Raw genomic sequence first — 13,467 nt, forward strand, 5'->3', positions numbered from 1 at the left:
ACAGGTTCTAGCAGTCTGGGGAAACTCTCTAAAGAGACGTGGTATGGACTGGAGTGAAAGCACACTGGGAGTGTACATGAAAATGGCATAAGGGTCTATTTGCTTTAAAATAATAACTTACTGAGAATATTATAACTTACTTGAGGATGAGGCAGAGAACTGATAGCTCCTACCACAGCTTTTAATAAAAGGTAATATTTATGCTATGGTTTTGATATCTGACTCCTCCAGATTTCATGGTGAAATTTGATCCCCAGTGTTGAAGGTGGGGCCTAATGGGAGGGCTCTGGGTCGTGGAGGTAAATTCCTCATGAATGGCATGGTGCAATCCACATGGTAATGAGTTAGTTCTTATTCTATTAGTTCCAAAGGGAACTGGTTGCTTAAAAGAGTCTGGCACCTCCTGCTTCTCTCTCTTGCTTCCTCTCTTGCCATGCAATGAATGTCTGCACATGTGGATTTCCCTTTCCTTTCCACCATAAGTGAAAGCCTCCTGAGGCCTCACCAGGAACAGATGCTGGCACCATGCTTCTTGTACAGCCTGCAGAACCATGAGCTAATTAAACCTCTTCTCTTTATTAAGTTACTCAGCTCAGGTATTCCTTTACAGCAACACCAATGGACTAAGAGAATGAATCCTAAGGATACAAACAGGCAAGGTTGTGGTTGTGTGTGTGGTACAGCATTTACTATAAATAACATGAAGAAAGAACTTTGTATCAAAACTTTATTTATTAAACAAAAAATGCACCATTGGAATAACATTTCTATAAAAAATGAATATGAGACTGTTCTACAGTGATTACAAAACCCCCTTTTCCTTGTGTAGTAGTATACAAGATCATGTGTAGAAACAGTCATTGTTTTAAACTGTAAGCAAGTTTCCTTTCTCGTAGAACAAGATTTACACTTAAATATTGCAATCACTAGTCTAATTTGGTTAACAATGCTAGAATTTGACAGTTTAAAGAAACTTTTTGTAGGCTCAAAATACCTTTTTGTTAAAAAAGGTGTTTTGCAACAACAAAAAATTTCTTTTCTCACTAAGGCTAGTTAAAGCTGTAGTATACCCATTTCTACCAAATAAACTTATCACTAGCATACTAACAATCTGTTTGAGTTGCAAAGCCCTTTGAATGAGTAGCACTGATCTGCAAAATGCTTTCAGAATTATTTAGGTTTGGTGTTATCTTCTTTGAATGACCCTAAAAAGGGAGAAGGTGGTGATGATGGAACTTCAGTGAAGGCTTTGCCTGGACTAGACATCTCTTCATACTCAGCAATGGACAATTCATTTCCAAAGTGGTCCCTCTGAGATATGGAACACCACAGCTTTAACAGCCGTATCTAGATCCCAACCAGATCTCCCTTTTTATCATAAATTATCCAAAAAGAAGCCACTCTAAATAATAAATTAAATATTACTTATAAAAAGTACATCCCATACCCACCCACCCTTCCCCCAAACAAGCTGACAATTCACAAAGTTCAGAATTGTCAGATTTACCCTACAATAATAAAAAACAGCATTTCTCCTACTCTCCAACATTCCTTTCTTGCATCTGAAAATACACGTTCGGCACACAGTGAGATCCCTTGGCCCATGCCTCTGTGTTTATTAAATGTTGCAGAGTTTTGCTCTTGCTCTTCTACCAACAAAAATCATAGGATGACAATGTATAAAGGCTCTCTAGTGAGAGCAAGAGAAAAAAGTCCTTCAGAGAGTGCAACTGGAAGTCTGCCAGGTGAACGTTTGCAATAGTGGCAACAAAGACTCCAGATCAGTAGTAATATTCATTTGCTGATATGGGTGTGGTATTTTGTCTTTTACATAACCTTACTGACCAGGAAATAGGCATTTTTTTTTCCCCAAATAGATTCTTTTTGGCAACAGGTATTTAGATAGCAAGATACATTGAGGCATGGGTACACATATTTTGCATTGGAATGGAATATCATACAAAACACCTATCTATGATTTTCCAAAGTATTCAATTTAATTTTAAACACTGGACTCAAAAGCTTTTCTATACAATACTAAAGTGATTTCTGAAAGTCACCAGAGAAATGCAAATTATGGGTAAAATGTTGCTTTGAATGTGATTTACAAAAAGAGAGAGGGTGTAGACTTGAGTGTAGACTTCTGCATCTCCAGGAAGTTGTGGGCTCTGTATTGTAAATAGTTATGAGCAGGCTAGGATAGTAACCTCTGGCCTACAGGACTGCCTGTGGTTGCATGAAGTAAACTGAGTGAAAGGGAAAGTAACCCTGCTCCACATCTATTTTAAAGTTCAGATGATTTTGTTTTCTTTAAACACATCTGAAATTAGACAATTTTTCCATTTTTCCTTTTTTCATTGACTAGAAATGGACATTCCAAAACCATAAGAATTCTGGGACACAATTTTATCTAAAATGGTAAGATGTTATCTTTAGAGGTAACCTTTGGTTGTAATTACAGTCCAGCTGCTGTATCTGAGATACCATATTACATTTGGAGACAACCATAAGATGATTATTTAAACAAAGTCAACAGAAGTACCCAAAGGGTGGATAAGTATCAGCAATCATCTTCAAGCACAGACACCAACAGCTTCCAGAAATACCTGTACTTAAGAGATTCTTTATTGGAAAAGCCAATAAGTGCCAAACTTTTTAGTTTCAGAATGTTGTCTGAAACATCACACTAGCACAGGATGGCTCTCCTTGTGTAGCTGGAACCAAGGCAGGAGACTGAACATACACACCTAATTTTGAATAATCCTTATTTTGAAGAAACCAAGAATATACTCAACAGGAATCCTTAATAAATTTCCACTTATATCACTGACTTGGTATTTTTTTCAGATTGTTCAATTGAGTATGCATTTTATAATTCCCAAATGTAAAGTTTCATTATTTAAATATTCTCGAAGCTTGTATCTCTGTTATTCGAAGAGGCAAGTATGACTGGTTTCTTATTGGCTATAATTCAGTACGAAACATTTAACTTTTTGCTAGAGCATAATCCAAATATTCTTTATACATTTGAACTATCCAAATTTTTCTAAGTTTCACAAATGCAGAAATTTCTGCAGAGGAAAGAAAATAGCTTTCTTATTAGGGTGAAATATAAAGAAAAATACCATTTTTTTTTTTTTTTAAAGAAGAGGATCTTGCCTGACATTTCACCACATTACAGGGCAGACCAGAGAATGCTCTGTCAAATATGATTTTCTTCTTTTTCAGGGAGAAATGAGTTCTGGTGGTAGAGCTGCTGGTTGGCTGTCAGGTATCACCCAATGGGAATCAGATTTATGAGCATAAAGAGTCCTGGATACCATGAACTAGACTCAGTAGGAGGAAGTCAGAGGCTAGTTTGCAGTATTCACAGGTTTCTTCTTGTCAAGAGATCAGTAGACTGGGAAATTGATAAGTTACCTGAAAACTTGGGCAGGAAATTGTATATATATATGAATCATTTGAGGGTAAAGGGAACAGAGTTATACAAAAGTTGTGGTGACGTCATTGTATATTAATACTACCAGGTAAATGATACTGCAGTTTTTTGAGGATGTTTAAATTGATTGTATTATAGATTAAATGCATGGTGCTATTATTGGCATTGCCAGTTACTAACATAAACCATTGTATTTATTTAATGAAGAAAGTTTCAAGAGCATGCAGCAGAAATATAACTTCCACTGAAGACAAATAACATATATTTTAAATGGATTTTTAAAAATTTTATTTCCTAAATAATTATTTTTGACTAGAAGGATCTAGAAATTTGTGAAAATGATAGGTTTTTTTTTTGATTGATCAACTATATTCTACATATTGAAGGTGACTCAATCCCTAAAATCTGAGATGTGCAACCTATTCCAAGCTGAGCACTCAGGATTACCCTCATGGGGGTCAAGTACCTAAAGAGAATGTTCCATATTTGCTAGAATTAGAAAGGGGAGGTAGTAATTCTTAGGGCCTAGAGAAAGTTGGGCTAGCCCAATGAATATTTTCTTTTTTGAAGTAATGGATTATTTCGGAATCATTCAATATTATGTTAGGAAACACTTTATTCCAGGTCAGTAGAAGGTTGTCTAACTAAGTGCCCAGATGTTAAATAAGAGTAATCTGTCCCATAGAATAACATCACATAGCTCTTCAGAAAGACTTCCAGAAAATCTGAGTAAATTGAATGAGCACTCTTGTTGAAGGAACTAATTCGCAAATGGACCGGACTTTCTAATGAACCATTTGAACAGCCCTCTCTTTGACATCAGATTTTCTTCCCGACATAAAACTGTAAAAAAATAATCTGAATTATTACTTCTGTTACAGAGCCATTTTGCTCAAAATATTTTATTCAGGGATTCATATATAATTACCCACCTAATAAAAGGAGCTATTAGGTTGTAAAGATTCTATCCCTTCCATGCTCTTTTAAAATTATGACCTACTCAAGCTTGAAATCAAAGGTAGAGCTGAAAGGAATAATTCAGCTGAAACTCTCCCATTGGGTTTTCAAGTCACCTAACTGATAAATATGCAAACTAGCTCCCTTTTGGCCATTCAGCTACATAAACAGGGATTAACTACAAATGCAGCTGAAAATTCAGAAACTAAAAGGCTGCACACAAAATGTTCTTAATTTTAGCTAGTTCCAAGCTGTAGATAAACATGGCAATAGAAGTTTAAAACCGTAGTCCACAGCTTAAGATGCTGCTTTGAAAAGTATCTGCTGGATTTATGCGTCAGAAGTGTCAGGTGGCACCTACCCCTCTGCTTTCTCCTGACTCTGACACAGGTGTGGTGTAAAAGATTTCCTTAACAAAAGGGTCTGGTGGCCAATGCTTCCCAACACTGACCCTGTCTGTAGGCAGAGTTGGCATTCTTTAAGAGAAGGTACTGTTAGAAGTTACCTTTTATATTCCTTCTCTTCCTCGGGGCCTGCTCTCCGGGAATCTGCCATTTCTATGGGAGTAGAAGACAGGCGACATTGGCCAGTGCACCATATGACATGTGGAGCTGGCCATTTCACCCAATGCTAGTTGCCAAGGAGAACTCAGGGAGGGATGGGGTGAAGGGGTGGGGGCATTCTTCTGGCCAAACTCCTAAGGAAGATGGCCTTGGTGAAGCTTTGAAATTGCATCACAGTGTGGTATGGCACAAAAGCCACCCAAATTGAAAAGTGTCCTATTACAAGCTTAAGCATATAATTACCATGTGTCTGAGAAGACTGTATATTATATCCTCTTTCCAGAAATGTACTGCTGCTGGCAAAATGCCACTAGTTGCAGATTTTTATGTTCCTGGACTCCAAACATACATATTAACCAAGGGTGGATTTACAAATACTTGCCAAAATAGGTGAATTTTTAGCCCCTCACTAATATCCACCACTTATGCAAGATGAATGACTGAGTTACAAACATAAGCATTCTCTGCCTTTTGTTTGTTTACTCTTTACTTTTTGTGCTGTAAGGAAAACATCCAATCCTTTGGTGCTATGGCATGAGAGATTCCCATGGGTGCTTTGTATGTTAAAGTTGAAAACAAATTAGTGAGCTTGCACTGGTTTGCCATGGCATGGTACAGGCTTAAATAATGCACTTGCATTTTGTAAGACTAGACCTACACATTAAACAACAGGCCTTGACAAAGGAAAACATAGGCATTAGTTATGACAGTGTGGTCACTGCAGTGGCAAAGGCCCAGGACTATTCTAGCAGCTTAAACTTTGACGTTGCAGTGAAAATGCATCTTTGCTTTTGTTTAGGGACCTCATAGTCATCATTTGACAATTCCTGATGCCTATGAAAGAAGGAATACTTATTCCTTCTGAACTGCTTTAGGATCTTCCTTAATTGAGTGGTCCTGATGGGTGACCTGTACACTGGTTAGAGTTCTTGGACACAGGTGTGCTGTTTATGGGTAATTGGTATGCTGCAAAGTTCCTGGAAAATTCACCTCATCCATTCAGAAATACATGTTAAAAGGCTGAGCCTGTGATGGCATTAAGCTGCTTCATGAGTCCTTCCAAACTTGCCATTTGTTCACTCAGATCATCCTGTTCATACACCTATAAAGAGAATGAGAGCCAAGAGTTACTACCAAATATTGATCCATTTGTTTTATGAAGCCTGGGGCCACAGCTAGTTGGGGCACTTAGTTTTCTCAAGTCTGACCTAGGAGACCACAGCCAGGGCTGTCCTAGGAATATATTCATTGAATGAAGATGCTGGTAATAAAAAAGGGATAGTAAGAGATTGCATATTTTCTCACTCACTCCATCTCCATCTGTGACAAGGAAGATATTTCAGAGTCAAAAAGACTTAGTTTCAAATTAAGTTCTCCCAACTATTAGCTGTGTGGTCTTAGACAAGTGAGTGGACCTCTCTGATACATAGTGTTCTTCATCTATAAAATGATAATGACATCTATTTCATAAGCTATTCTGAGCTTCCTGTGACATGTTTAGTGACTATGATGGGGTCTGGCATATGGTGGATATTCAATACATCAGTTCCTGTTTCTCTTACTAGATGACCCATCAAGATATGAACAGAGAAGAATCAGACAGGTACACTCGCTGTTCAGCAATATTCTATCTTCTGCAGCCTCTGCTGCTGATACCCAGGCAAACAGGGTCTGGAGTGGACATCAAGCAATCTCCAACAGACCTACAGCTGAGAGTCCTGATTGATAGAAGGAAAACTAACAAACAGTAAGGACACCCACACCAAAACCCCATCAGTACATCACCATCATCAAAGAGCAGAGGCAGATAAAACCACAAAGATGGGGAAAAAGCAGGGCAGAAAAGCTGGAAATTCAAAAAATAAGAGTGAATCTCCCCCTGCAAAGGAACGCAGCTCATCGCCAGCAATGGATCAAAGCTGGACAGACAATGATTTTGATGAGATCAGAGAAGAAGGCTTCAGTCCATCAAACTTCTCAGAGCTAAAGGAGGAATTACATACCCAGCGCAAAGAAACTAAAAATCTTGAAAAAAGAGTGGAAGAATTTATAACTAGAATAATTAATGCAGAGAAGGCCATAAACGAATTGACAGAGATGAAAACCATGACACGAGAAATAAGTGACAAATGCACAAGCTTCAGTAACCGACTCGATCAACTGGAAGAAAGAGTATCAGCGATTGAAGATCAAATGAATGAAATGAAGCGAGAAGAGAAATCTAAAGAAAAAAGAAGAAAAAGAAATGAATAAAGCCTGCAAGAAGTATGGGATTATGTAAAAACACCAAATCTACGTCTGATTAGGGTGCCTGAAAGTGAGGGGGAAAATGGAACCAAGTTGGAAAACACTCTTCAGGATATCATCCAGGAGAACTTCCCCAACCTAGTAGGGCAGGCCAACATTCAAATTCAGGAAATACAGAGAACGCCACAAAGATACTCCTCGAGAAGAGCAACTCCAAGACACATAATTGCCAGATTCACCAAAGTTGAAATGAAGGAAAAAATCTTAAGGGCAGCCAGAGAGAAAGGTCGGGTTACCCACAAAGGGAAGCCCACCAGACTAACAGCAGATCTCTCAGCAGAAACTCTCCAAGCCAGAAGAGAGTGGGGGCCAATATTCAACATTCTTAAAGAAAAGAATTTTAAACCCAGAATTTCATATCCAGCCAAACTAAGTTTCATAAGTGAAGGAGAAATAAAAATCATTTTCAGATAAGCAAATGCTTAGAGATTTTGTCACCACCAGGCCTGCCTTACAAGGGACCCTGAAGGAAGCACTAAACATGGAAAGGAACAACCGGTACTAACCATTGCAAAAACATACCAAAATGTAAACACCATCGAGGCTAGGAAGAAACTGCATCAACTAACGAGCAAAATAACCAGTTAATATCATAATGGCAGGATCAAGTTCACACATAACAATATTAACCTTAAATGTAAATGGACTAAATGGTCCAATTAAAAGACACAGACTGGCAAACTGGATAAAGAGTCAAGACTAATCAGTTTGCGGTATTCAGGAGACCCATCTCACATGCAGAGACATACATAGGTTCAAAATAAAGGGATAGAGGAAGATCTACCAAGCAAATGGAGAACAAAATAAAGCAGGGTTGCAATACTAGTCTCTGATAAAACAGACTTTAAACCATCAAAAATCAAAAGAGACAAAGAAGGCCATTACATAATGGTAAAGAGATCAATTCAACAGGAAGAGCTAACTATCCTAAATATATATACACCTAATACAGGAGCACCCAAATTCATAAAGCAAGTCCTTAGAGACTTACAAAGAGACTTAAACTCCCATACAATAATAATGGGAGACTTCAACACCCCACTGTCAACATTAGACAGGTCAGTGAGACAGAAAGTTAACAAGGCTATGCAGGAATTGAACTCAGCTCTGCAGCAAGCAGACCTAATAGACATCTACAGAACTCTCCACCCCAAATCAACAGAATATACATTCTTCTCAGCACCACATCACACTTATTCCAAAATTGACCACATAATTGGAAGTAAAGCATCCTCAGCGAATGTACAAGAACAGAAATTATAACAAACTGTCTCTCAGAACACAGTGCAATCAAACTAGAACTCAGGACTAAGAAACTCAATCAAAACCACTCAATTACATGGAAACTGAATAACCTGCTCCTGAATGACTACTGGGTACATAACAAAATGAAGGCAGAAATAAAGATGTTCTTTGAAACCAATGAGAACAAACATACAACATACCAGTATCTCTGGGACACATTTAAAGTAGTCTGTAGAGGGAAATTTAGAGAACTAAATGCCCACAAGAGAAAGCTGGAAAGATCTAAAATAGACACTCTAACATCACCATTAAAAGAACTAGAGAAGCAAGAGCAAACATATTCAAAAGCTAGCAGAAGGCAAGAAATAACTAAGATCAGAGCAGAACTGAAGGAGATAGAGACACAAAAAACCCTCCAAAAAATCAATGAATCCAGGAGTTGGTTTTTTGAAAAGATCAACAAAATTTATAGACTGCTAGCAAGACTAATAAAGAAGAAAAGAGAGAAGAATGAAATAGACGCAATAAAAAATGATAAAGGTGATATCACCACCGACCTCACAGAAATACAAACTACCATCAGAGAATACTATAAACACCTCTACACAAATAAACTAGAAAATCTAGAAGAAATGAATAATATTCTGGACACTTACACTCTCCTAAGACTAAACCAGAAAGAAGCTGAATCCCTGAATAGACCAATAGCAGGCTCTGAAATTCAGGCAATAATTAATAGCCTACCAATCAAAAAAAGTCCAGGACCAGATGGATTCACAGCTGAATTCTACCAGAGGTACAAGGAGGAGCTGGTACCGTTCCTTCTGAAACTATGCCAATCAATAGAAAAAGAGGGAATCCTCCCTAACTCATTTTATGAGACCAACATCATCCTGATACCAAAGGCTGGCAGAGACACAACAAAAAAAGAGAATTTTAGACCAATATTCCTGACGAACATCGATGCAAAAATCCTCAATAAAATACTGGCAAACCGGATCCAGCTGCACATCACAAAGCTTATCCACCATGATCAAATGGGCTTCATCCCTGAGATGCAAGGCTGGTTCAACATACGCAAATAAATAAACGTAATCCAGCATATAAACAGAACCAAAGACAAAAACCACATGATTATCTCAATAGATGCAGAAAAGGCTTTTGACAAAATTCAACAGCCCTTCATGCTAAAAACGCTCAATAAATCCGGTATTGATGGAACGTATCCCAAAATCATAAGAGCTATTTATGACAAACCCACAGCCAATATCATACTGAATGGGCAAAAACTGGAAAAATTCCCTTTGAAAAGTGGCACAAGACAGGGATGCCCTCTCTCACCACTCCTATTCAACATAGGGTTGGAAGTCCTGGCTAGGGCAATCAGGCAAGAGAAGGAAATCAAGGGTATTCAGTTAGGAAAAGAAGAAGTCAAATTGTCCCTATTTGCAGATGACATGATTGTGTATTTAGAAAACCCCAAGGTCTCAGCCCAAAATCTCCTTAAGCTGATAAGAAACTTCAGCAAAGTCTCAGGATACAAAATTAATGTGCAAAAATCCCAAGCATTCTTATACACCAGTAACAGACAAACAGAGAGCCAAATCATGAATGAACTTCCATTCACAATTGCTTCAAAGAGAATCAAATACCTAGGAATCCAACTTACAAGGGATGTAAAGGACCTCTTCAAGGAGAACTACAAACCACTGCTCAGTGAAATAAAAGAGGACACAAACAAATGGAAGAACATACCATGCTCATGGATAGGAAGAATCAATATCGTGGAAATGGCCATACTGCCCAGGGTAATTTATAGATTCAATGCCATCCCCATCAAGCTACCAATGAGTTTCTTCACAGAATTGGAAAAAACTGCTTTAAGGTTCATATGAAACCAAAAAAGAGCCCACATTGCCAAGACAATCCTAAGTCAAAAGAACAAAGCTGGAGGCATCATGCTACCTGACTTCAAACTATACTACAAGGCTACAGTAACCAAAACAACATGGCACTGGTACTAAAACAGAGATATAGACCAAGGGAACAGAACAGAGTCCTCAGAAATAATACCACACATCTACAGCCATCTGATCTTTGACAAACCTGACAAAAATAAGAAATGGGGAAAGGATTCCCTATTTAATAAATGGTGCTGGGAAAATTGGCTAGCCATAAGTAGAAAGCTGAAACTGGATTCTTTCCTTACCCCTTATACGAAAATTAATTCAAGGTGGATTAGAGACTTAAATGTTAGACCTAATACCATAAAAACCCTAGAAGAAAACCTAGGTAATACCATTCAGGACATAGGCATGGGCAAGGACTTCATGTCTAATACACCAAAAGCAACGGCAACAAAAGCCGAAATTGACAAATGGGATCTAATTAAACTAAAGAGCTTCTGCACAGCAAAAGAAACTACCATCAGAGTGAACAGGCAACCTACAGAATGGGAGAAAATTTTTGCAATCTACTCATCTGACAAAGGGCTAATATCCAGAACCTACAAAGAACTCAAACAAATTTACAAGAAAAAAACAACCAATCCCATCAAAAAGTGGGCAAAGGATATGAACAGACATTTCTCAAAAGAAGATATTCATACAGCCAACAGACACATGAAAAAATGCTCATCATCACTGGCCATCAGAGAAATGCAAATCAAAACCACAATGAGATACCATCTCACACCAGTTAGAATGGCAATCATTAAAAAGTCAGGAAACAACAGGTACTGGAGAGGATGTGGAGAAAGAGGAACACTTTTACACTGTTGGTGGGATTGTAAACTAGTTCAACCATTATGGAAAACAGCATGGTGATTCCTCCAGGATCTAGAACTAGAAGTACCATATGACCCAGCCATCCCATTACTGGGTATATATCCAAAGGATTATAAATCATGCTGCTATAAAGACACATGCACATGTATGTTTATTGCGGCACTATTCACAATAGCAAAGACTTGGAATCAACCCAAATGTCCATCAGTGACAGACTGGATTAAGAAAATGTGGCACATATACACCATGGAATACCATGCAGCCATAAACAAGGATGAGTTTGTGTCCTTTGTAGGGACATGTATGCAGCTGGAAACCATCATTCTCAGCAAACTATCGCAAGAACAGGAAACCAAACACCGCATGTTCTCACTCATAGGTGGGAACTGAACAATGAGATCGCCTGGACTCGGGAAGGGGAACATCACACACCAGGGCCTATCATGGGGATGGGGGAGTGGGGAGGGATTGCACTGGGAGTTAAACCTGATGTAAATGACGAGTTGATGGGTGCTGATGAGTTGATGGGTGCAGCACACCAACATGGCACAAGTATACATATGTAACAAACCTGCACATTATGCACATGTACTCTAGAACTTAAAGTATAATAATAATAAAAAAAAGAAAAAAAAAGAATGAAGAATGAATGTGCTTCCACCATGTAATTTGAAGTTAAAAATATATGCCAATCATTAGAAGTGTTATTTTTATTGAGTTATATTTATATAAGCCATGATGAATGTATTTATAAAAATAACTACATGGTAAATAAGAGATGTTTCAAATATATCAATATTACTTAAAATGCATTGTTATCTTATTAATACCTTCCAATGGTGTTAGAAATAATAATAATAAAAAAAGATATGAACAGCATATTTTTTCTCTGTATCATGATATAGATACTTTTTTTTTTTGTATGTGAGAACTCAATGGGCTTTGCCTTGACCAGTGAAACTTCTGGGGATTATGACTTTAGTTTGTGTGTGGAAACAAAATTCATGCCCCAAATCAGAGTCAATCCTTTTTGGGACAATTTGAATGGTGGATAAAAGAAGAGGTTGAACTGCAGAATGCCTAGTGAACTGTGACTAATTCACTCTGTAAAATCACTCACTGCAAGTCACTGTTATCATGTCAATAAGTAATAGATTTATTAGTTATCACAAATACCAGGTCACTAGGCTTAGGAATTCTGCTTCAGAAGGTATGGGAAGAACCTAGACATCCTTATTAAAGGAAAAATTCCCAGGTAGTTTTGACAGTTAGCCAGATGGGGAAACAAGATATGACACTGATCTGAACCCCAGTCCTTTTATATACTTGCACATTTTATTTGAATTTGTCTCCTTACTTGTGAAATAAGAACAACAAGTTTGCCTTTTGAGGAGTTAGGAGGATTCAACAAGTCAGAGGCACTTACCAGCTGCCCAGTGGTAAGTGTTCAATAAATGTTAGTTTTCTTTTTTTCCTTTCTTGAACATATTATTTGTTTTGACTTATACAGATGTTCTACTTATTATTCTTGGCTAGCACATTCCATTGATTAAATGATTGAACCAATCAGGCCTGAGCCATGATTTCTAGCTCTGCATAGGCCAAAACACATTCCTCTGTACCATGGTCAGAGATGTATATCTAATCTTGCCAAATAAACACCCTTGATCTCAGGAGAGCATTGATAGAATTTGCATGGGTGGGAGGTAGGCACAAAGCTACTCCAGCCACTGAAAAAGCAGCTCAAAATGTATCGTATTAATGTATGAGCTTCCTATAGAAATCTCAGCATGTCTGTGAATGATTTGGGCATACATTACCCAGTCTTCAGGGCTTAATAGGGGACTGAAAAGTTTCCAATTTGGCTAAAAGCCTGTTTATATACATACTACATATAGGGGGGTGTGTGTGTGTGTCTCTGTGTGTCTGTGTGTTTGTGTATATATGTATGAGAGAAGTTGAAGTAAGGGGATTACTAGGTAACTCATTTCCAAAATGTTGTTTTCCTTGTCTGGTTGTTGTTCTCAAAGTGTCTAGATGTCATTGTACAATACAGCAACCACCAGCTACATGTAACTATTATATTCTTAAAATGTGCCTAAATTGAAATGTCTTTTACATGAAAAAATATGCACCAGTTTTGGAACAGTTAGTGCAAAAAAAGTAAAAT

The 13,467-nt window shown here is 37.8% G+C and overlaps 1 protein-coding gene across 5 annotated transcripts in view; it reads right to left on the minus strand.

The window, feature by feature from the left end:
- Positions 1-709: 709 nt before the first annotated feature.
- Positions 710-13,467, minus strand: part of DCC (DCC netrin 1 receptor) — a 1,219,717-nt gene continuing 1,206,959 nt past the window's right edge. For 4 of the 5 annotated variants that reach the window (XM_050767872.1, XM_050767869.1, XM_050767868.1 and 1 more), the window contains one exon: positions 3,761-6,061. In XM_050767872.1, the coding sequence (XP_050623829.1) occupies positions 5,972-6,061 (90 nt within the window). In that variant the 3' untranslated portion in view covers positions 3,761-5,971. Of the gene's footprint in view, positions 6,062-13,467 lie in introns of all 5 variants that reach the window. The other variant, XM_050767870.1, reaches the window with a different exon arrangement.

The sequence above is a fragment of the Macaca thibetana genome, chromosome 18, assembly GCF_024542745.1.
Source record: "Macaca thibetana thibetana isolate TM-01 chromosome 18, ASM2454274v1, whole genome shotgun sequence".
Lineage (NCBI taxonomy): Eukaryota > Metazoa > Chordata > Mammalia > Primates > Cercopithecidae > Macaca > Macaca thibetana.